The following is a 25,000-nucleotide window of genomic DNA, read 5'->3' as shown; positions in this document are numbered from 1 at the left end:
CTCTGTGTAACAATGAACTTTTATAGTCTGGATAATGCAGTTAAGTGAGAATTACTCATAAACATGGATGGCAAAAGACAATGAAAAGACCCGGATGACGTCAACTTCATTCATCTATAGGTCGTTTGGTCTACATCTCATTTTCAGACCTACCTAAATTCACGAATAATTCGTAAAATTACGAAGTATTGGCTCCAGTTTCAGAACTTCATGAGGATCTAAATCATTAAACTTACTTATTGAAATTTGAAAGTTGATGCCAGACTTCATCATTAAGAAATTATATTTGATTTTAGGAAAGATGGCAACATACATGAAAATATAATTATTAAAAACGAAAAGATAGAGAGGGTAGAGGAGTATAAATATCTCGGTGTATGAAAGATTAGACTGGACAACTCATTCATGCAAAGTGCTTAATAAGATGAAGACAAGATTATTCATGACGAGGAGACTGTACTCCATACATGTTGACAAAGCAATGTTATCCTTGTTTTATAAATCTTGCATTGTAAGTCTTTTTTGTTTCTGTGTAGCTGCTTGGGGTGGAAATTGTGAAAAATTTGAAGTAATAAAAATAAATAGAATATTATAGCATGCTAATCGAATGTTAGGAAATGATGGATGGAACAATTTTGAAGATTTTCGCAAAGATATTGCTAATTGTAAGATTAACAAAATTCAAAGAGATGAGCTCCGCCCTCTGTACAACGAAATCAAAATAAGCCACAGGAGTAACAGACTAATACATATGAACACCAAAAGGCAAAGATATATTAATTCATTTTTACCAACAGCAATATAAAACTTAAAGATGATTTTTACTACATGACATTTGAAAGATACTATATTCCCTCTAAAATCTATTTATTTATGTATGTTTACATGGTGCTATATCTACATTATTTATTCTATACTTATACATTCAAATACCATGCTATTTTTCACTTTTTATCAACCTGTGTTGGCTATATGCAATCCTTCCCAATCTATTTTCAAAATTCTATTTACATTACAAATCCATTATAACTTTCATTATACTTTCATGTCCGATTATATATATACATACATAATATATATTATATATATATATATATATATATATAGATAGAGAAGAGAGAAGAGAGAGATATAGAATATTTGAGATTTGTCTTGTTTTTATAATTAGCTTCATATTTTCATCAATTAGTTCGCTCCAAAATCTATTTATTTATGCATGTTTTCGTGGTGTTATATCTACACTATTTATTATTTATCTGTACATTCAAATACCATGCTTTATCTTTACTTTTTATCAACCTGGGTTGGCTATGTGCAATCCTTCACAACCTATTTTCAAAATTCTATTTACATTACAAATCCATTATTACAACTCTATTCTACTTTCATGTCCGATTTTTATAGCATTGTTTGTGACTTCTGTATATTCTATGAATATTTTATTTTATAATATTTGATTTTTATTTTGCTTTGATTAAGCTTCGTATTTTCATCAATAATTAGTTCATGACAGTGTATAAATCTGTGTTAACATAACGATGGATGATGTGTAACATTATGATAATTTCTATTCAGGATCAATAAAGTATATCTTATTTTATCTTATCTTAATTATAATGATTTTGAAGTATTATTTAATACATGTCAAACTATTTCAACCCGAGTATTTTGTGAGGATAAATTGTTGATTTGTGAAGTTAACTATAGTGACTGTAATCTTTTTTAAAAGGAATTTAAAAAAAAATTATATTATTATATAACTATATATTTTTAATTATAAGGATTTTGAAGTATTATTTAATACTTGTGAGGATAAATTGTTGATTTTTAAAGTTAACTATAGTGACTGTAATATTTTTAAAAGAAATTTAAAAAATATTATATAATTATATATTTTTAATAATAAGGATTTTGAAATCTTGTGAAATACTTGTGAGGATAAGTTGTTGATTTTTAAATATAACTATAGACGTCTAGTGACTGTAATCTTTACTTCCCCAAAATTACGAATTTTTAAAAAGTAGGCAGGTCTGCATTTTAATGCAAAAAATATAATGTGTGCTAATCCTACACATTCAACCTGCATCACTAATGAATTCCATACCATAAGTAACGCAGCTACTACACATTACGACAAAACACATTGTAAATAATTTGGCCGGAATTTATTTTACGTCAACATATCCATAGATTATAATGATTCTCTACTTGTCAAAACTTTGTTAAAAACTTGGACTTATAAGAATTCTCAGGTTTGAGCAATTTTGACGAGTTGGGGGGTCATCATAATCTATCGATCTTTTTATTATTTATTGGTGGGTTGAATAATAGATTTTTTTTAAAATGCAAGCAATTTGTAATATTTGGTTATTTTTGGGAGGTAACACAACATAGTGATATAGATAGTATGCGCTTGGCTAAGATACTCACAACATCGACATCCGGAAGTCTAACAGACCTACACACAAAACTATGTGTAACCTTGAAGGTTTATAGTCTGGTTAATGCAGTTTAGATTGAATTACTCACAAACATGGATGGCCAAAAAACAATAACGAAGGCCTGAGTGACATCATCTTCGTTCTATTTTTACATATCATACTAAAGGTTGCTTTGGTCAAAAGAAGTTCGAATATCTTGTGGAAAAAATGAGAGAAAGATTCGGATAAAAAATTTCATGATTTCATCATAACAAAAGATGATCAGTATTTCTATCATTAAAAAAAATGTAAGCCCTTTCGCAACGGCACCACGTCGCCAAGACAGTCCATGAAGGAATATAATACAATATAGAACGAAGGTAACGTTACTCAGACGGTTGTTATAGTTTTTTGCCATCCACGTTTATGAGTAATTCTCTCTAGAATGTATTAACCTGTCTATAAACGTTCAAGGTTACACATTTTTGTGTGTTGGTCCGTTATACTTCCGGATGGCAATGGTGTGAGTTTCTTGGGACAAGCGCACATTATCTATAGATACTGTACGCTTGGCTAAGAAACTCACAACATTGCCATCTGGAGAAATAACGTATCAACACACAAAACTATAGGTAACCTTGAAGGTCTATAGTCTGGTTAATACAGTTTAGTGAGAATTGGATTCAATAGTCTGATGTCACGTCGCCCAGCAACGGCGAGCACCGTGGTTCTAAACAAAGAAAATCGGTACTTTTTATTTTTCATGCTGGCTAGAAGTTTTCATATGTCATATGATCAGAATGTATAAAAGTCAAAACATGATCATATTTATAATGTTTTTCTCCTCTGGCTACATTTTTATACTCGTCGGAGAACTATTTCATAAGGGCACCCGCCATTGTTCCGACAGTTTAGAACCAGCTACTAAGTTACTATGCGTCATTACGAGGGAAGTGATGTCATGACTGTTGAAGCCTATTGCTCACAAACATGGATGGTAAAAAACAATAATAAAGACCCGAGTGACGTCAACTTCGTTCTATCTATAGATAATCCACCAAACAGGATGTCTGATGTCAAGAGCAGGAATCACCCATTTTGTCCAAGTGAGCAATTTGGAGGTTAAGAATCTTGCCCAAACCCCCCCCCCCCCCCCAAAAAAAAAAAAAACAACAAAAAAACAAAAAAAAAACGAAGCCGGACTTGAATCCGGGACTTTCCGGATCTCATTGCAATCCCTTAACCACTCGACCACTTCGCCCCCCCCCCCACCCCCTCCCACTTATTCCAATAAGCAATCAAAATTATACCAATTAAAATCTTATTCATCAAATACAATATTATATTATTACTATAATATTAAGTTATGAAGCTCCCAGTCCCAGTCGATGTCATTTCTGAAGTGGTTTAGATATACTTTTGGAGGTAGGGTAGTTATTTTGGTTTTCTCGACAATATGTTGAGGCTGTCAAAAAAGTAAATAGCATATCATAAATAAATTAAAGAAAGCAAATACAAAATAGAACTTATTAAAATCAAACAACAACAAAAAAAGAATAAGTTAAAATAAATAGAATTAAAAATAAAATAATAAAACAGAAAAAAAACAGATAGACAAAAGAAACATTTCACCCGGACACATAGTTCATTTTTTTTTCTCTAAGTGATCATAATTCTAATATGGAAACTTTTTTTTTTCTCAAATTATGGATGATCAATTAACTACTATTTAATTGACACCCAAAAAAGGCATGAGTTATAATGGGTTATGGATGTGGGACGATTGAAGAGAAGAGAAGGGGACGGAAGGGAGAAAAGAAACATCCAATAGTTTAAATTTAAGCTTTTAATCCGACCTTGCATCCTCTCCGATGAATTATGATGTGCATGTTTGTTGTGACGTGTGTAACCCGCCTCCAAGTGTTTGGTGTGCTCATGTCTGCTGCTGTTGTGCAGCATCGTTTAACATGCAAGGGGCAAATTGGTGTAATATGCAGTAATGTTTTTGTGTGTTTGAGTGTATTCATCAGCGCTCCAAATCAATCATAATATTATGGTAAATGTGACCCACCGTGTCAATCTTGTATTACTTCCGTGTGAACTAGATGAGGAATTAATATTGATGCTAAGCGTATAGGTAAAATACTCACAACATCCGCCAGCCGGATTTAACGTACCAACACACAGTGTTATGCGTGACCTTACCCGTTTATAGTCTGAGAAAAATTAGTGAGAACTAACCATTAAAATGGCTGTCTAAAAACAATGACAAAGAGTTTGGTGGCGTCAATTTCGTCCCATCTATCGAAATAAAGTACGTTTATAGAGTTCTATACACAAGTATAAAGATACGATTTTCACGAACCTTTGGAGTGAGAATCTTAAATCAAAACGTGTGTTTATAACCTAACGAATGCGATTTTAATCTTATTACTACTACAATCTTTCTCATTAAACCATTCATAAAACAAAGAATTCGTTCAAATTAAGAGGAATGAAAGCAAAACAATTGAATTGAATTTAAAATATCAACTGTTTGGTGTAACTATCCTCTCTCTCTCTCTCTCCCTCTCTCTCTCTCTCTCTCTCTCTCTCTCTCTCTCTCTCTCTCTCTCTCTCTTCGTAGCTACGTCATCACTTTTCGCAGAGATGATTAACTAGCTTCCCTCTATCAATCTATCTCTCTCACGTTATGTGATTACGTCATCAATTTTAGCGCAGATCATTATGCACGATTGATGACTCATTATCGTGCATGTATGGATGTTTGATGCATGCGTATGTCACAAAAGAAATGGTTTTAAAAAATGTAGTGAAACTTGGTGATTCAATTTGCAAGTTTGATAACCGATCCCAATTATGGACATGGTTTAACATCGTTATAATGAGCAATATTTTGCGTTGGTTTGATATAATATGTCCATTACAAAAATGAGCCCGTAAAACTCTGGGTTATTAGACTTCGAAATAAGTAGGTACGTGTTGACGTGTAATAATTGATGTTTAAAGTGAAAATAATCAAACTGAGGAAATTTTAGAATCTTGGAGTAAATCAATTCTCATCAATGGGAGGTATTTGTTTTAACTCAAATTGTTTTTGTTTTGTTTTTTAAATTATGCCCTTCCGCCACGACATTATAAGATATTGTCGCCTAGGCATTCCACGAAAGAATATTAGATAATTCATCAAACAAGATGTCTGATGTCAACAGGAATCACCCATGTTGTCCAAGTGAGCAAATTGGGGTTTAATAATCTTAGATCTTACGTAGATTGAGGATAATCTAGATCTACAATTGATTTCAGGGCCAAAATATACTTTCTTTCAAAATTCGAGTCAAAAATAAAATAACTCAAAGGTTTATTTGAATAGTTTTAATAAAATATATGATATACTGACGTATTTTTCAAAAGAGTAAGTTGAAGTTGATTGAAGAACTGAAAACTCATACTATAAGATAAAGTTAAAAAGGCATCTATTCAATAGTTTGACAGGCATAGCAACAAGAGGTCACAGAGGATCCATCAATTTTGAATCGTTTCTCATCTTTGTCCCTTTCTTTACATAACGCACGGTGTCAGCCGAGGCTCAATCCATTCCAAAGAACTATACGGTGACAGACACATCTTTTTTTTTGTCAGAAAACTTCTACTAAAGATATCTATCAAGTTGTCAAACAGTCTCAAACCTGAGACTTCTTTGTGCGGCTATGTGGTCTAGTGGTATGGCACTCGCTTTCGAATCGGAAGGTCCTGAGTTCGAGCCTCGCACGGCGCATAGTTGAGTCCTTGGATTAGGCTCTCTACTCACATGCTCTCACACCGGATGTACTTTAAGCAGCGTTGTCTCTGTCAGAAAAAATGTAATATCGCCTAACAGGCGTCATGTCTCGTTCTACATGTTACGTGTTGCTGTTGTTCAGGGACCCCTTGTAAAGCGCTTTGAGCACATTTAGTGTATATTGCGCTATATAAAGAGCTCAATTTTAAATATCTGGTTTTAGACTTGTGTGTGAGTTGAGCGTCATTTCAATCGATCGAGAGGAGGTGTTTTCAGAACAGGACATCATAGCGATATAACATTTTCCCCATCTCTAATTCTGCTTTTTCAATCGTTTTCAAACTCCCTCCCACCCCCACCCCCACATACGTACAGAGCAGGATCCTGCATAACGGAGATGTAAAATGACAGACTACAAAACGTGTTCAATCCCGGAATATTTCCACACTCCAGGATCTGTGGACATCAAGGCAGACGAACCTTTCAAGTGTTTGGCGCCCACAGACTACAGCCCCACCTTTAAACATTTCTCAACCCACGACTTCACAGACAGCCTCAAACACAGCCACGACAACCACCACCACCCCCACCATCACCCCCACCACAGCCCTCACTCCTATAACCATCATATCGTATCAGCAGCGGCAGCTGCAGCAGCAATGCAGATGCACGACTTCAACCTGACTCGAGTCACGTCTACTCCAGGCGGTTGTGACGAGACCAAATCTTCAATCCTAGATCATTACTCGCAGCAGCTTCACAGCCAAAGACTACAAGAACAACAACAGCAACAACAACAGCACCAACCTCAAAGTCAAACCCATCTATCACTTCATCAGCATCAGCAACCCAACGAAAACCACCATCCCCACCATCATCACCACCATCAACACCAACATCCACATCATCAACACCAGTCACATCTTCTGCATCAGTCGGGTCATCAACTTCAACAGCACACACCCAGCAATGGAAGTCCCGTCATGGCCCCAGACATGTTCAACACTCATAAAGATCGGTATGTACAATATATTTTTTTAAAAGGGCAGAGGGTCAAAATTGTTCCGTACAGTCCATGTTAATTTTTGCAAATCATCACAGACTTACTAGCAAATCTACAATTTATAAAACTTTTTCTACAGATTAATATACGCCTTACTTGCAAACCTTTTTTTAAAATTAAGGGTAATTCTGTCACCCGTTGACCCAAATGATATGTAATTATAATTATATAATATTATTATATATATATTATAATATATATTTATATATATAAAATCTTCTAAGGCAACATGATCGGTCATTTGATGTTGGGAAGCGCCATCTGGCCGCCCTGTTGCCAGATTCATTTGCATGCACCACTGATTTTAATCATTGATGGCTCAAAAGATTTGTCTTGATTTATGCTAATTTGCACAATACAGTAGTATAATAAATAAAATAGATGAGTGCCTGTTCGTAAGAACCTTTATTTCCCCGCAAATATTGCCGGTTCCCTACTTCTGTGACTAAACAGTATTGAGTGAACATGATGCTATGATATAGTCTTTTTCAGCACATGCGCTGGGAATTTTTGAACAGATTCCAAATGCCTCTGTTGCGTGACTTTGAAGGGTGTCTTTGAAAACTTTGGGTATTGTTTCTACTCCCTGGAATTCTCTGTAATCCGGACAAAATGCTGGGGAATCCCGCTCCTTGGGCCTTAATGATTAAAAGAACTGCATCTCAGTTACGTCGGGAAGAACCTGGCCCGGGCAGTTTAATTAAAATACTAATAAGTTAAATTCTTTTTTTTTTCATTGTATAGGAGGAACGTGGTTTATGAAACTGAAAAAATAATCAAGTTTAACTAGTGAACTGTCGCACGTCTGTCAAAATATGGCTATCAGACTTCGCGAAATCTCAGGTTTGAGAGTTTTTGCCAATATGAGGGTAACTGCATATTTTTAGATAAATGTTATTTTATCTTGATACGACAATTAATTGGTTAATGGTTTTTTTTATTTTATTTTTATTTTTTAGTCCTTACTATGCTAATTAATATTTTTCTTCGAACAGGTCATACCAGGACGACACCTCAAAACACGATCACCTCAATGAAGATAGAAACCCCCTGTCATCATCCCTTCATCCTTCAGACATCCGTGGTCACCATGACAACGAAGACAAAACATACCCTGACCCATCCATGGATTATAGCGACGCCATCAACCAAGACAAATCGCCGTTTGACACATGCTCCAACACGGCGGACGGCGGACGATTGCGTGGAGCTACAACACACCACGACCACCATACACCGATTCCTTCAAGTGACAAGGACTATCCTCATCCAAGCTCTATGGATGTAAAAAACACACCACTTCCCGTCCCATCTTCACCCCCAGCATCGTCGTCACCGCCGCATCCTCCATTATCTACATCATCATCATCCGCAGCATCATCACACCAACACCAACACCTACCCACCCCTCTCTACTCTAGGTTTTACGAGTCCGAATCCAACATGGCGTCGTTCACACCTTTCAAACTGTACCCATCATACGGGTCTCTATGCTCAGGTTTAGGTGGCTACGAGAAAGAATATGAAAAACTTTGCCTCCCACCACATCAAGAATCGCCAAATCTCCACTTAAAATCAATGGCTTCTCATTATAACACAGACTTTACACAAACTCCCAAGATTAATTCATTTACCAAAAATTTCCCTTTTCCCGATCAGGAAAATAACAGTGACTTCTTAGAGGAGAAGAATTCAAACAATCGAATTTCCTCGTCTGACTCGAAAGAACACAGGAAAGAAAGTGGTTATAAAAACGACCATTCGAAAATATCTAAAAATAGTAATGTCAATAACGACAACTCAAGCAATAGAAAATCTGAAAGCAATGTTGAAAAACTGAATTCATTAAAATCAAACGTTAAATCAGAACCTAATCACTCCAGCTCTGATTCCAAATCTTTGGCCAAAAAAGGAGAGTGCAACGATCACTCAAAACCTAGTTCTGGCAACAATGAAAGTCCTTCAGGCAAGAAATCGTCTGAAGACTCCAAATCCAAGAAAGACTGTCCTGATAACTACAAGGATCCGAATACCAAACCTCCTTACTCATACGTAGCTCTTATAGCCATGGCCATCAAGGAATCTGTGGAGAAGCGGCTCACTCTTAGCGGGATTTACCAATTCATTATCGGGAAATTCCCTTATTACGAAAAGAACAAAAAAGGATGGCAAAATTCTATAAGGCACAATCTCAGCCTCAACGAGTGTTTTGTGAAAGTGGCAAGGGAGGGAGGAGGAGAGAGGAAAGGAAACTACTGGACTTTGGACCCAGCCTTCGAGAACATGTTTGAAAAGGATAATTACAGAAGACGGCGACGAATGAAGCGTCCGTACAGACCTACCCTTTCCTTCCACAAAGCTCCGTTTCTTTCCGACCCAGCGCACGCCTTTAACCAGTTTGCCTTCAACAATTATTTCAGCTCCTCTACATACTCCAACTACTCAGGCTACCCATCCTGGGCGTTGGGCCATAACAACGCCTCAACCAATATGGGCGTATCTGCCCAGTTCCCAAACTATCGATCCTGCCAGAGAGTCTCAGCCGCCCATTCTGCCTTCAACGGGTTACAGTATTCCTCCATGGGCGTGGGTGTAGGTATGGGAATGGGCGTAGGGCTAGGAGCCCATCCAGCCTCGGGACAGGTCTCATCCAACATGCCCTCCCCTTCAAACTACGGCAGCCCTTACTCCCAATTTCCTGACTATAGTTCTGTTGCGGCTGGTGGTGCTTCTTTCGGGATTCCGTGCCGACAACAAAGTGATGCTTTCAACGCGACGCCTTATAACGCCTACTGATGGATCTTGACAAGGTAAACCCAAAAAAGATGGGGTTATTTTTTCTTCTTCTATTACACGGTCGTCATCATCATCGCCATCACCACCACCACCACCACCACCACCACCACCACCACCACCACCACCACCACTACCACCACAACTTCTACCATCATCATCATCATCATCATCACCATTATCATCATCATCATCATCATCATCATCATCATCATCATCATCATCATCTCATCATCATATCATCATATAATCATATAATAATCATGATGATATCATAATTATAATATAGATAATAATAATATATATAATATAATAATATATATATATATAATATAATAATAATATATATAGTAATATAATAATAATAGTATAATAATATATATATAATAGATATAATAGATAGTAGTAGTAGTAGTAGTAGCAGTAGTAGTAGTAGTGAAGTAAGTCATACATAAGTAAATAAATAAATAAATTCCTTTTATTAATTCAAATGGGAAAGTTGTTGTTTTTGGGTCTATTTTAAGAAGAGACTGAAAAAAACCTTTGCAATAATCGCAGTTCAGCGCCGCAAAAGGAAATGAGTGATGTAACTTTCTCAAGTTGGTGCCACAACATGGCGAAAGCAAATATTGAACTGTTTGAATATATGAGCCGTTTTAAGATTTTGGAAAAATTGAATTAAAAGCTTTTAAAAATATTTTTAAAGGAACGTTTCGGGGTCAGGCTCTCTTCTTCAGCGCACAACAAATGCAACAAAACGGTTGTTATAATACAAGTGGTAACAAACAATCTGAAGAATTGAGTCAATGAATTGTTCTTCCTAAATTTTTTCCATCATTTTTTGATGTTGTCTTTATTTTTTGCTGTTGGCTGAATAGATTTGAGCCTGAATTTTTCCAGTAGAGAATTTCGGTCTATTCTTTAAGCTAATAAATTACATTTTTGAGGAATACGAATTATCCTTCCTTCACCTTCTGGATTGTTAGGTTACAGAACGTTAAATATAAATAAATAAAATGAATATGAACATATGCACAGTGCATTTCGATGGATCAACCATGCTCAATATTTTTAAAGATATTCCTCCGTCAGGTCCTTATAGTGACCAATGCACAAAACGGTTGTTAATCAAGTGGTATTTAAGATTGGTCAAAATTGTTTTAGCCAAAATATCAGATGTTGTTGTGTGTTGTTTTTATGATTTTTGAGGAATTTGACTAAGCTATAATATTTTGAGGGGTACGAATACTCTTCACTTGGATTTTTGGTACAAGTTATAAATTAAATTTGTCTTGATATATAGCACAATGGATCCTCGATCAACATGCACATGCGCTTTAAGTTTTATTCATTCTAGAGGTCACATATATGGAACCATTTTTCCATTTCATACAATACCAGTCACCTGTTAGGCGACTTTTATTTTTGAAGTAATACTATTACACTTCTTATAATCCGGGAAGTTCTCACTCACATAGTTGTCGAATGAGGTAAATGCATTGCAGAACGTCGGGACCAGAATATTGTACGACCTCTGTCACCCATCATGTTACTGACCACGCTTGACATTACTTGACTTTTCGTGACAAGACGAGACACATCAGTATCCGCCCGAGCCACCGACCCACACGGTTCTCGAACGTTCTCAAAGATAATTTAGTGACAATAATGGCGGCCATAAAAGTTGATTTCCTCTTCCGCTCAGAAACAAGAAGAACCTCACTCGTACAATTCCAGAACAATTGCGTCCATCTGTTCCCAATAGAAGGATGATTTCATTTTTAACGGGTCGGGAATTTCCCAAACACAAGGGGAGGTAAATACGATTTAGAATTATCATTCCAAACAATTCCAGACTATAGTTGTCTAGTACCAGCGGTTATTAATCAGCTCACCAGGTGGCGTCTCAAGCGGATTGTCTCGAAAATGAGACTTTTTTTCTACAAGACACTAATGAATTAATTATGTTGACTGAAGTGGGTGGAGCTGTGTGGTGTATTAGTAATGACACGGGGTGTATTACTTATCTATTGAAAGATACCAAAAAAAATTGGATAATCCATGGATTGTGTATTCTAATTTTAAAAACAAAAACAAAGCTCTCTAGTTATCTTTTTATATTGTGTGAGGAACCGGAGATTCAAATTACCATAATTTGGAGCCGCTCAATGTAAGCGGCTATGTGTTCTTGTGGTATGGCACTCGCTTTCGGATCGCAATGTCCACTAAAAGTAGCTTTACAGGGGAGGTTCCTGACCAACAGCAACACGTAACATGTAGAACGAGACATGATGCCTGTTAGGCGATATTGCAATTCTATTCCCGACAGAGTCAACGATGTTAACAGCCAGGTACTCTCATTATACACTAGAGTACAGTGAGAGAATGTGAGTAAAGAGCATTTTTCAAGGACTCAACTATGCCCTGAGCGAGGCTCGAACCCAGGACCTTCTGATCCGAACGCGAATGTCATACCACAAGACCACATAGCCGCACATTTGAATTTATCCTTCATAACTGGATCCTTTGCGTGTACCTGAATGGGACTTTTAAGTAATGTCAAAATTTGCTCATGGAATCTTCTGTTCCACAATGACCCAGACCCCTCTGTCTTCCTTCTCACTTAAATTGAGCTTTATATAGCGCAATATCCACTAAATGTGCTCAAAGCGCTTTACAAGGGGCCTGTCAACAGCAACATTTAACATGTAGGCGGACTGCCCTTACAATTTTTCGGACAAAGACAAGGCTGTAACGGCCAGGTACTATTACACTGGTACGGTGAGAGAATGTGAGTAAAGGTCTTTTCAGGCTACTATGCACCGAGCGAGGCTCGAACCAGGACTTCGACCCGAAAGCGGGTCATACACTAGACCACATAGCCGCACCACTTCACATCTACAACTTCCCTCTACTCTCTTCCTTTGTACTAACGCTGAAATGACCTACCAGTGTCGCAAGCGCCGTAAAACTAACTCCTAAAATAAAATCAATCATCATAGACATTTACAATAAATAGTAATGTATCATTTGGACTGGACGCTAATTTATTGCTAAGTTTTCTAATAAAGCATCTAATAAACCGCGACCGAATACGATTTGGATAGATTTTAGTTTTATACATTTTCCACATATGGGGGTCCCGGTAGCCCAGTTGGTAGAGCACTCGCATGATCGATCCCGGGTGCAGTCGAGATTTTTGTCTGATCCCCCTGTCCTCCCAGCAGTAAATGGGGGGGGGGGGGGCTGAGTCTGTTAGATTTGGCGGAAAGTACATTGCGATAGACTAGTGTCCTATCCAAAGGATAGCAAGCAATTGCTGTTGTCCGTTTCACGCTATAGAAACCGGGATAAACTTCAGCTCCATGGACCCAATGGCTCGTAAGGACTACTTTTTTTTCTTCTTTTTTTCCCCATATTAATGTAAAACTTCATTTTAATAAATGGAGAGTCGATACTGACAATTTCGTTTTATGTTACTGAAGTTCTATAACAAATTAATAACCCACCATCCCAATCCCCAAAACACATTAATAGTCTCTCTCTCTCTCTCTCTCTCTCTCTCTCTCTCTCTCTCTCTCTCTCTCTCTCTCTTCTCTCTCTCCCTCTCTCTCTTCTCTCTCTCTCTCTCTCCTCTTCTTCTACTTTTATATATATTTTTCTATTATATTTATATCTTCCTTCTCTCTCTTTCTCTCTTTCTTCTCCTCTCTCTCTATTCTCTCTCCTCTCTCTCTCTCTCTCTCTCTCTCTCTCTCTCTCTCTTCTCATATCTTCTTTTATCTATCTATCTTTCTATATATATCCATCTCCCCCCCCTCTCTCTCTCTCTCTCTCTCTCTCTCTCCCTCTCTCTTTCTCTCTTTCTCACACACACACACTCACACATTCATACACAGCTACATCCACACACACGCACATACCACACAGGGGGGTGGTACTAAATCTAAAACAGTTAAACACGTTAATATTGTGTATGTTTTTAAGTAGCTAGTACCTACACGTATTGTTTTGTTTTGTTTTTTTCCTTCCGCAACACCGCTTATTACAACGTGACAACTTGATGCTAACGACTTGAGACGATCGGGGCTAACTAGTCTCAGCGTGATATTCCAGAACCGTTTTTGACATGCGTGGTAAACGTTGGTCCCGGCCTTCCCGCACCCCGATGCCGTGGGGGTAATTCTACCCCTCAACGAAATTGGTGTCACATCCCTGGCACTTGGTCCAATGGCGTCACGTTCAAACTTTCTCAGAATTTCTCAGAAAGTTGATGCGTGTTTTTTTTTTCTGGAGAAAAAGATAAAGGGAGTAAATTTGACTCATAAATAAGGGAACAACACAAAACAAACGACGTTTCTGCCTTTGGCCCTTTTATTGACTCATTTAGGTACCTCTAGTTTTTGGGGTTTAAAAAAAAGAAAAAGAATTCTGGCTTTAACCCCATCACGGCGAAACTGAATTACGTTCAAATTAAATAAGACCAGTACTAAAAGTACTTAACACACTTTCATGATTTCTTTTAGCTATTCAGTGATAAAGTCACCGCACAGTCACCTCAATTCACTCACCAATTATTGTCGATGACATGCCCTAACAGAGAGAACGTAAACATTGCGGGGGCATGCGTCTCTCTTATCAACTGAAGAAATCTATCGTTTGGTTAATGAGATATTACTTTTAAAATGTTATTAAATACATACTTTTATAAAATAAAAACATAACCAATAAACTTATTTTGATGAAAAGTTCACAGTGATGCACCAGTTAAATCGTTTCTCAGCCATCTTTAAGTCAGAGTTACCGACCGTGAAGTCAGTGATTTCACGGTGGGTCATCGTAATCTTGGATGCATTCCTTATTATTTTTCATTCTTTGCAACACAACACAACACTGTGAACTTTCCATCAAAATAAGTCTATTGGTTATATTTTTTATTTTATAAAAGTATGTGTATAATAACATTTTGAAAAGTAATTTCTCAATATAATTTGTGATATCTCATTAACCAAACGATAGAGTTCCTTAGTTGAGAATAGAGATTCATGCTCAATGCTATGTTGACGTTTTCTCTATGTAAGGGTGTGTATCTTGATGTTTGTCTCCCAGTTTTTCTTAATCGAAATCATTATTTGTAAGCGCGTAAAAATGCGGCATTTTACGTTTATCTCTTGATAGTTTTTAATTTACCATATTTGTATAGTTATTGTTCAATGTATATTGGCGATGTATATTGGCGACCTGGGAAAATAAATATTGCAAGGCACTTAAAGGTTGGTGAGGAAAATGAGTTAAAATATTTATTTATTTATTTATTTATTTAGTATTCATTTATTTATTTATTTACTTATTTGTTTATTTATTTATTTATTCATTTATTTATTTCTCTATCCATCTATTTATCTATTTATTTATAACAATTCTATCTGCTGCAATACGGTTAATTCCTAAAAGCTGTAAAACGGTTAATTTCCAAATGCTGTAAAACTTAATTTCTAACTGCCACAATTAGATAAGGGATCTATAATTGGTTCATATAGAATTGAAGATTGTTCAAATATGACAGGATAATGTAGCTCTTTAGTGAAAATTAACTCAATTCCGTTTTTCGTTCACCACTTAAGTAGCTGTGTTTATTTGTTGATTTTTAAATAGTGTTTAATCGCACGGAACAAACATACAGCTAATATTACCTTGGCCGGGGGAAAGCCAAAACGCTTGAAACAACACACGGTAGGAAAACAGGAAGAAAAAAAAAAAAAAAGAGAGAGAGAAAAGGAAGTTAGAGAAAGAGAAATAGAGAAATTCGTTGTGTGCAGCAGCAGGAGCCAGCAGATGGCTGCCAATCGGCGCTGAAGTTTTCTCACCTTTCGACAAGAGATAGAATTTATTTGTTTGTCTTTAAAATCACTTTCAGAATAAGAAATAAGTGAGTTTTGGGTTGTTTCTTTTCCCCTTTTTACGCCGACTGGTCCCGAATTCCGGCTAAAGAGGTGCCACTTCAACCTAATGTCTTTTCACGTATTTTCCCGGCCATAAACTCGAGAGATCGCGAGAGTGATTTTATCTGTTGTGGAAATTTTTTTAAGGGGTGGGTGGGGAGGAGAATGAAGAAAAGGAAAGTTGTAAGGAGTGTGGGTGAGGGACGGGAGGCAGGGAAGAGGGATGAGGGGGGGGGGGGGGGTGGTAATTTGTCATGTGGGTCAAAATGTAATGGGGTCTATTTGTCATCCATCTGGAGTTATGGGAGAAAGTGAAATAAAAATAGTTAGACACGAATAATATTATTATCAAAGTTAAGATATTGAACATGCCAGTCGCTTGATTTATTGATGAATTTAGACTTGTCAGAGTGTTTTGTTTACGCCTTTGTTTGTTGTGTGTGTGTGTGTGTGTGGGAGGGGAGGGGGTTGTTTGTTTGTTTGTCTGTTTTTGTTGCTGTTGTTTCCTTCAGGTTTTTTTATTCCTGTTTTTTATTTTTGTTTCGTTTATTTATTTTTATTTTTTACGTTACAAGAAACTTACTACGCAGTTGATAATTTCCATGTCATAATAGATGCAAGGAGATTCTTCCACGGTTTTGAATTTAATAAATGGTTTATTTGTTGGTGTTTTTGTTTTTGTAATTGCGCCGCATAACAATAAGAGCTTGCGAGTGAGTTATTGAAAAGATAGTATGTATAACGAATTTGATGAGTCCAAAGCCGTGAAAGAATATCTTTATTCTACCCTTCAAAGTAATATTCTTAGATATAAAATTTCGTAACCAATACATTCTAAAATGCTTCATTTTGTATGAATTCAAGTTTTCTAAAGTGACCATTTTATAAAATATTTGGTCGTCATGAAAACATGTCAGAAAGCCCGGGTGTGTCTTTTTTACGAAACCCGCCGAAACCCGCCGAAACCCTGCGAAACCCGCCGAAACCCGCCGAAACCCGCCGAAACCCGATGAAACCCGACGAATTCCGACAAAGTTATGGGAAGTAGGTGGCTGTGGGGAGTGAACCTAGAACTCAGGGAAGTGTACACCATTGGGGAGTGAACCTGGGACTGGGTTTCGGCGGGTTTCGTAAAAAAGAACCAGTACTTTTTTACGAAACCCGCCGAAACCCGCCGAAACCCGGCGAAACCCGACAATATACAGCAAAGTTATGGGAAGTAGACAACTGTGGGGAGTGAACCCGAGACTCAGGGAAGTGTACACCAGTCGGGAGTGAACCTGAGACTAAGTTTATCGGCCGGTTTCGGCGGGTTTCGTAAAAAAGAATTAGTGCTTTATTACGAAACCCGCCGAAACCCGCCGAAACCCGCCGAAACATGACAATATCCGGCAAAGTTATGGGAGTTTGGCAACAGTGGGGGGTGATCCTGGGATTCAGGGAATTGCACACCAGTGGGGAGTTAACCTGGGACTGTGTAAAAAGGATATCAGTGGGAAATAAACCTGGGACTAAAGGGAGATGGATACCATTGAAAGTTGAAGCCGGATATGGGAGTTTAGTACCAGAGGAGAATGAACCCGACACTATAGGAGATGGGCGCCAGTGTGGAGTGAACCTGGGACTCAGGGAAGTGCACACCAATTGGGAGTTAACCTTGGACTGTGGGAGATGGATAACTGTGGGTATCCGAGCCGAACTATAGGAGTTGGGTGCCAGAGGAGAATGAACCTGACACTATAGAAGGTGGGCGCCAGTGGGGAGTGAACCTGGGATTCAGGGAATTGCACACCAGTGGGGATTTAACCTGGGAATATGTAAAAAGGATATCAGTGGGAAATAAACCTGGGACTAAAGGGAGATGGATACCATTAAAATTTGAAGCTTGGTATGAGAGTTTGGTACCAGAGGAGAATGAACCTGACACTAAAGGAGGTGGGCGCCAGTGGGGAGTGAACCTGGGACTATGTAAACAGGATATCAGTGGGAAATAAACCTGTGACTAAAGGGAGATGAATACCATTGAAAGTTGAAGCCGGATATGAGAGCTTGGTACCAGAGGAGAATGAACCTGACAAAAAAGGGGGTGGGCGCCAGTGGGGAGTGAACCTGGGACTATGTAAACAGGATATCAGTGGGAAATAAACCTGGGACTAAAGGGAGATGAATACCATTGAAAGTTGAAGCCGGATATGGGAGTTTAGTACCAGAGGAGAATGAACCCGACACTATAGGAGATGGGCGCCAGTGTGGAGTGAACCTGGGACTCAGGGAAGTGCACACCAATTGGGAGTTAACCTTGGACTGTGGGAGATGGATAACTGTGGGTATCCGAGCCGAACTATAGGAGTTGGGTGCCAGAGGAGAATGAACCTGACACTATAGAAGGTGGGCGCCAGTGGGGAGTGAACCTGGGATTCAGGGAATTGCACACCAGTGGGGATTTAACCTGGGAATATGTAAAAAGGATATCAGTGGGAAATAAACCTGGGACTAAAGGGAGATGGATACCATTGAAAGTTGAAGCCGGATATGGGAGTTTAGTACCAGAGGAGAATGAACCCGACACTATAGGAGATGGGCGCCAGTGTGGAGTGAACCTGGGACTCAGGGAAGTGCACACCAATTGGGAGTTAACCTTGGACTGTGGGAGATGGATAACTGTGGGTATCCGAGCCGAACTATAGGAGTTGGGTGCCAGAGGAGAATGAACCTGACACTATAGAAGGTGGGCGCCAGTGGGGAGTGAACCTGGGATTCAGGGAATTTCACACCAGTGGGGATTTAACCTGGGAATATGTAAAAAGGATATCAGTGGGAAATAAACCTGGGACTAAAGGGAGATGGATACCATTAAAATTTGAAGCTTGGTATGAGAGTTTGGTACCAGAGGAGAATGAACCTGACACTAAAGGAGGTGGGCGCCAGTGGGGAGTGAACCTGGGACTATGTAAACAGGATATCAGTGGGAAATAAACCTGTGACTAAAGGGAGATGAATACCATTGAAAGTTGAAGCCGGATATGAGAGCTTGGTACCAGAGGAGAATGAACCTGACAAAAAAGGGGTGGGCGCCAGTGGGGAGTGAACCTGGGACTATGTAAACAGGATATCAGTGGGAAATAAACCTGGGACTAAAGGGAGATGAATACCATTGAAAGTTGAAACCGGATATGAGAGTTTGGTACCAGAGGAGAATGAACCTGACACTATAGGAGGTGGACGCCAGTGGGGAGTGAACCTGGGACTATGTAAAAAGGATATCAGTGAGAAATAAACCTGGGACTAAAGGGAGATGAATACCATTGAAAGTTGAAGCCGGATATGAGAGTTTGGTACCAGAGGAGAATGAACCTGACACTATAGGAGGTGGGCGCCAGTGGGGAGTGAACCTGGGACTATGTAAAAAGGATATCAGTGAGAAATAAACCTGGGACTAAAGGGAGATGAATACCATTGAATGTTGAAGCCGGATATGAGAGTTTGGTACCAGAGGAGAATGAACCTGACACTATAGGAGGTGGGCGCCAGTGGGGAGTGAACCTGGGACTATGTAAACAGGATATCAGTGGGAAATAAACCTCGGACTAAAGGGAGATGGTTACCATTGAAAGTTGAAGCCGGATATGAGAGTTTGGTACCAGAGGAGAATGAACCTGACACTATAGGAGGTGGGCGCCAGTGAGGAGTGAACCTGGGACTTTTTACATTGTCCCAGGTTCACTCCCCACTGGCGCCCACCCCCTATAGTGTCAGGTTCATTCTTCTCTGGTACCAAACTCTCATATCCGGCTTCAACTCCCAATGGTATCCATTTCCCTTTAGTCCCAGGTTTATTTCCTACTGATATCCTGTTTACAGAGTACTAGGTTCACTCCCCACTGGCGCCCACCTCCTATAGTGTCAGGTTTCTCTCTCCTCTGGTACCCAACTCCCAAATCCGGCTTCAACTCCCAATGGTATCCACCTCCCTTTAGTCCCAGGTTTATTTCCCACTGATATCCTCTTTACATAGTCCCAGGTTCACTCCCCACTGGCGCCCACCTCCTATAGTGTCAGGTTCATTCTCCTCTGGTACCAAACTCTCATATCCGGCTTCAACTTTCAATGGTATTCATCTCCCTTTAGTCCCAGGTTTATTTTCCACTGATATCCTGTTTACATAGTCCCAGGTTCACTCCCCACTGGCGGCCACCTCCTATAGTGTCAGGTTTCTCTCTCCTCTGGTACCCAACTCTCAAATCCGGCTTCAACTCCCAATGATTATGGTATCCACCTCCCATTAGTCCCAGGTTTATTTCCCACTGATATCCTGTTTACATAGTCCCAGGTTCACTCCCCACTGGCGCCCACCTCCTATAGTGTCTCGGTTTCTCTCTCCTCTGGTACCCAACTCCCAAATCCGGCTTCAACTCCCAATGGTATCCACCTCCCTTTAGTCCCAGGTTTATTTCCCACTGATATCCTCTTTACATAGTCCCAGGTTCACTCCTCACTGGCGCCCACCTCCTATAGTGTCAGGTTCATTCTCCTCTGGTACCAAACTCTCATATCCGGCTTCAACTTTCAATGGTATCCATCTCCCTTTAGTCCCAGGTTTATTTCCCACTGATATCCTTTTTACATAGTCCCAGGTTCACTCCCCACTGGCGCCCACCTCCTATAGTGTCAGGTTTCTCTCTCCTCTGGTACCCAACTCCCAAATCCGGCTTCAACTCCCAATGGTATCCACCTCCCTTTAGTCCCAGGATTATTTCCCACTGATACCCTCTTTACATAGTCCCAGGTTCACTCCTCACTGGCGCCCACCTCCTATAGTGTCAGGTTCATTCTCCTCTGGTACCAAACTCTCATATCCGGCTTCAACTTTCAATGGTATCCATCTCCCTTTAGTCCCAGGTTTATTTCCCACTGATATCCTTTTTACAGAGTCCCAGGTTAACTCCCCACTGGTGTGAAATTCCCCGAGTTCCAGGTTCACTCTTCACTGGCGCCCACCTTCTATAGTGTCAGGTTCATTCTCCCCTGGTACTCAACTCCCATATCCGGCTTCAACTTTCAATGGTATCCATCTCCCTTTAGTCCCAGGTTTATTTCCCACTGATATCCTTTTTACAGAGTCCCAGGTTAACTCCCCACTGGTGTGAAATTCCCCGAGTTCCAGGTTCACTCCCCACTGGCGCCCACCTTCTATAGTGTCAGGTTCATTCTCCTCTGGTACTCAACTCCCATATCCGGCTTCAACTTTCAATGGTATCCATCTCCCTTTAGTCCCAGGTTTATTTCCCACTGATATCCTTTTTACACAGTCCCAGGTTAACTCCCCACTGGTGTGCAATTCCCTGACTCCCAGGATCACCCCCCACTGTTGCCAAACTCCCATAACTTTGCCGGATATTGTCGGGTTTCGGCGGGTTTCGGCGGGTTTCGTAATAAAGCACTAATTCTTTTTTACGAAACCCGCCGAAACCGGCCGATAACCTTAGTCTCAGGTTCACTCCCGACTGGTGTACACTTCCCTGAGTATCGGGTTCACTCCCCACAGTTGTCTACTTCCCATAACTTTGCTGGATATTGTCGGGTTTCGCCGGGTTTCGGCGGGTTTCGGCGGGTTTCGTAAAAAAGCACTGGTTCTTTTTTACGAAACCCGCCGAAACCCAGTCCCAGGTTCACTCCCCAATGGTGTACACTTCCCTGAGTCCTAGGTTCACTCCCCACAGCCACCTACTTCCCATAACTTTGTCGGGATTCGTCGGGTTTCGTCGGGTTTCGGCGGGTTTCGCAGGGTTTCGGCGGGTTTCGCAGGGTTTCGGCGGGTTTCGGCGGGTTTCGTAAAAAAGACACACAATCATCACCATCATTGCCTTTTTCACCCTGGGTCAAGGTATAAGCCACAAACAAACAGTTTCCATCCTTCTCTATCCAGAGCTAACTTTTTTTTGTCTCGTTCCATGTCTTATCACTTCTCTGTATATCAGCTTTTTTAATTCTTCTCCATGTTCCCCGTGGCCCTCCCCTTGATCGTCTGCCCTGAGTGTTCGTGTCCAATACTTTCTTTGGTATAGTGCAGTATAATTAGGTGCCCCAAACGTAAACAATAACAAGTTGCTAGTGATTTTCGTTTGGGACCGGAAAAATTTACGCACAATATAGGTCTCCCAATTTTGTAGTTTGAGTTGTAGGCAATACACTTTCAGTATTGAAAATATGTTTACATAAAATCTAACAGTTGCAGAAATAATAATATAAGACTAAATTATTCTGAAAATCAGGCTCCGAATAATTCTCGTCTTGTTCACACCAATAGCAATAATTTGCTCTGGTCTAAAAATAGATAGACTGTAACTTTTGATAAATTTTACCTTTTGTTCCATAAAATATCCATATCTAGACATTATTTGATGCATGATCGAGTATTTATGAAAATGTGTTTCTTTTGCCACCTAGCAGCCAAATTTTAAAGGTTATTTTTTTTCTATAATTTACATTGGAACGTGAGCTGTCAAGACAGGAACATGTGGTTTGCCATGTGCTTCTAGACCTTTGTTTACGTTTGGGGCACCTAATTATACTGCTCTATAGTGGACACATCCTTGGAAAGAATGACTCCACTAAACAAATCCAATACCGATCGATATTCGAGTACTTTCAAACTTTTAGTCGAAATCCAATGAGTCCGAACACTATTTAACATTTACAAAATCACTGTACAATACACAGCGTTGTTTATGTTATCAATTTGATGTACTAAAGCATTGTATGAAATTGAATTTATTAAATTGAGCTTTAAGTTGAGCTTTTCTAAAGCACAATATCCACTAAACGTGTTCAAAACGCTTTACAAAGGGTCCAACACGTAACATAAAGAATGAGAGATATGACGCCTGTTAGGCAATAATACATTTTTCTGACAGAGAGACAACTCTGTTAACGGACAGGTACTCATATTTACACCTGAGTACGGTGAGAAAATTTGAATAAAGAGTCTTTTTCAAGGACTCAACTGTGCGCCGAGCAACAAGGCTAGAACCCAGAACCTTACGATCCGAAAGCGAGTGTCATACCACAAGACCACATAGCCGCAGTATTTATTCTACACCATCAGAAAATCAACCCCAAGTTTGTTATTTGTGGCTATAACAGGCTTTAACAGCCGTGAACATATCGGAAAGAGTAGTAAATAACAGTTTGGATGTGTCACTTGTAAAATTACAACGGATGCTATATTTGCTCTAAAAGTGACTGCAGAGAAGTATAGATAGTATGCGCTTGGCTAAGAAGCTCATAACATTGCCATCCGGAAGTATAACGGACCAACACACAAAACTGTGTGTATCCATGAATGTTTATAGTCGGGTTAATACAGTTCAGTGAGCATTACTCATAAACGCGGATGGCAAAAAACAATAACAAAGGCCAGAGTGACGTCATCTTCGAACTATCTATAGAGAAAAGCAAAGAGAATTACATTGTGTGTTCATTGAACTGGAGAAAGCATATGATATGGTACCAAGAGAAGAAATGTGGTTCTGTCATAGAGCAAAGGGGGAAACAGAGAAATATATCAAAGTTATCCAAGATATCATTTTAAAGAGTTGTACAGCGTCCAGTGAGTTGTCGTTAGTAGAGCTCAAGGAAACAAGTAATCCAATTGGTTGAACTATTGAATACAACTCACGATTTGTTTTTTTTTTGCGGCCAAAGACTTGTCTTTTGTCGTCACTTTTTGGTCAGTGTCAGGCCATAAGTTAACGATGGCTACGATCAGAGTCTGGAACAAGTGCATTGGACCGATGAAGCTTTTTCTGGCAGGAACTCGATTCACTGATGACGACTTCGCGAAGTCCCAGGTTTGAGAGATTTGCCAAGATGAGGGTCATTTAAATCTATCGATATTTGAAGAAGGAGTTTTCTGGTCAAATGTTTAGATTTTTTTTCCAAAGTACGACAGAACGGTCATTAGGTTGAAAAATAAAGCAGTGATCAAATAAATCTTGTGTTTTTAAAAAAATACACCCAACAATATTGAATCTATAGCCACTTTCCTGGTTTTCGTGGACATCCCTCGTATTACCATATTCTTTGCATTACCATACTGATAATATGCGTTGTTCAACCCAATTCAATATTGTAAGATACACGAGACATTCCTGTCCATTATGCAAATGTCATGTATATAAAGTTCCAGATTGTGTTAAAACCATGTAATCCATTAAACAAACCGTGTTTTTATCTCATGATAATTTTCATTTTCTGTATGTCACTGAGATTTTCTTTTCCCTCTTTAAAATAAAACATTCATGAAAAAAAAAACCAAAACAATATTATGTATATCAATTTGCTCATTTAGAAAAATCATTTCCCTCATGGTTTAACCTCGTAAAAGTCCCCCACCTATTTCTGCTTATAATCCTATTTGGTGTCATCTTCATTCTCAACTACCTACTCTCATTATTATTATTATCATTATTATTATTATTATTATTATTATTATTATTATTATTATTATTATTATTATTATTATTATTATTATTATCATTATTATTATTATTATTATTATTATTATTATTATTATTATTATTATTATTATTATTATTATTATTATTATTATTATTATTATTATTATTATTATCATTTTATTTATTTTCAATTTAATCAACTATTATCCGGCTCGTCAAATATCAGGTATCCACAATATAATAGGATGATGAAAACAACAGAAAACCATTGACATTACTCAGAATAGTCCAATAATCCAACTCCATCTTCCCAATGTTGTGTTTTCATCAAACGTTTGGCACTTTTCAATTTCCTTCCACAAACCACGTGGTTTCTGACGCTTGCGCGCCTTCATACATCATGGCCGTCATCAACCGTAATAAAATACAAACCAGCCTCGTTCTGAGCCTGTCTTTCTGGAATGCCCTCACACCTCGTTACCGTCAATCAGAATTGCCAGATAGATTTTTGAAAACTAAGTGCGAATAAATGGTGTTAAAAA

General features: G+C 38.8%; 1 protein-coding gene across 3 annotated transcripts in view; it reads left to right on the top strand.

Moving 5' to 3' along the window:
• LOC144970447 (uncharacterized) overlaps positions 1-25,000 on the top strand; it is a 63,548-nt gene that overhangs the window by 35,272 nt on the left and 3,276 nt on the right. For 2 of the 3 annotated variants that reach the window (XM_078910106.1, XM_078910105.1), the window contains exons 2-3: positions 6,577-7,219; positions 8,260-10,074. In XM_078910106.1, coding sequence (XP_078766232.1) covers positions 6,606-7,219; positions 8,260-10,060 — 2,415 coding nt within the window. In that variant the 5' untranslated portion in view covers positions 6,577-6,605 and the 3' untranslated portion in view covers positions 10,061-10,074. The remainder of the gene's footprint in view (positions 1-6,576; positions 7,220-8,259; positions 10,075-25,000) is intronic. The other variant, XM_078910107.1, reaches the window with a different exon arrangement.

Source organism: Berghia stephanieae, chromosome 4 (assembly GCF_034508935.2).
Source record: "Berghia stephanieae isolate SIO BIC M18660-M18661 chromosome 4, UCSD_Bste_1.3, whole genome shotgun sequence".
Taxonomy (NCBI): Eukaryota; Metazoa; Mollusca; class Gastropoda; order Nudibranchia; family Aeolidiidae; genus Berghia; species Berghia stephanieae.
Note: the sequence above shows the minus strand (reverse complement) of the source record. Positions and strands in the feature narration are given on the sequence as shown.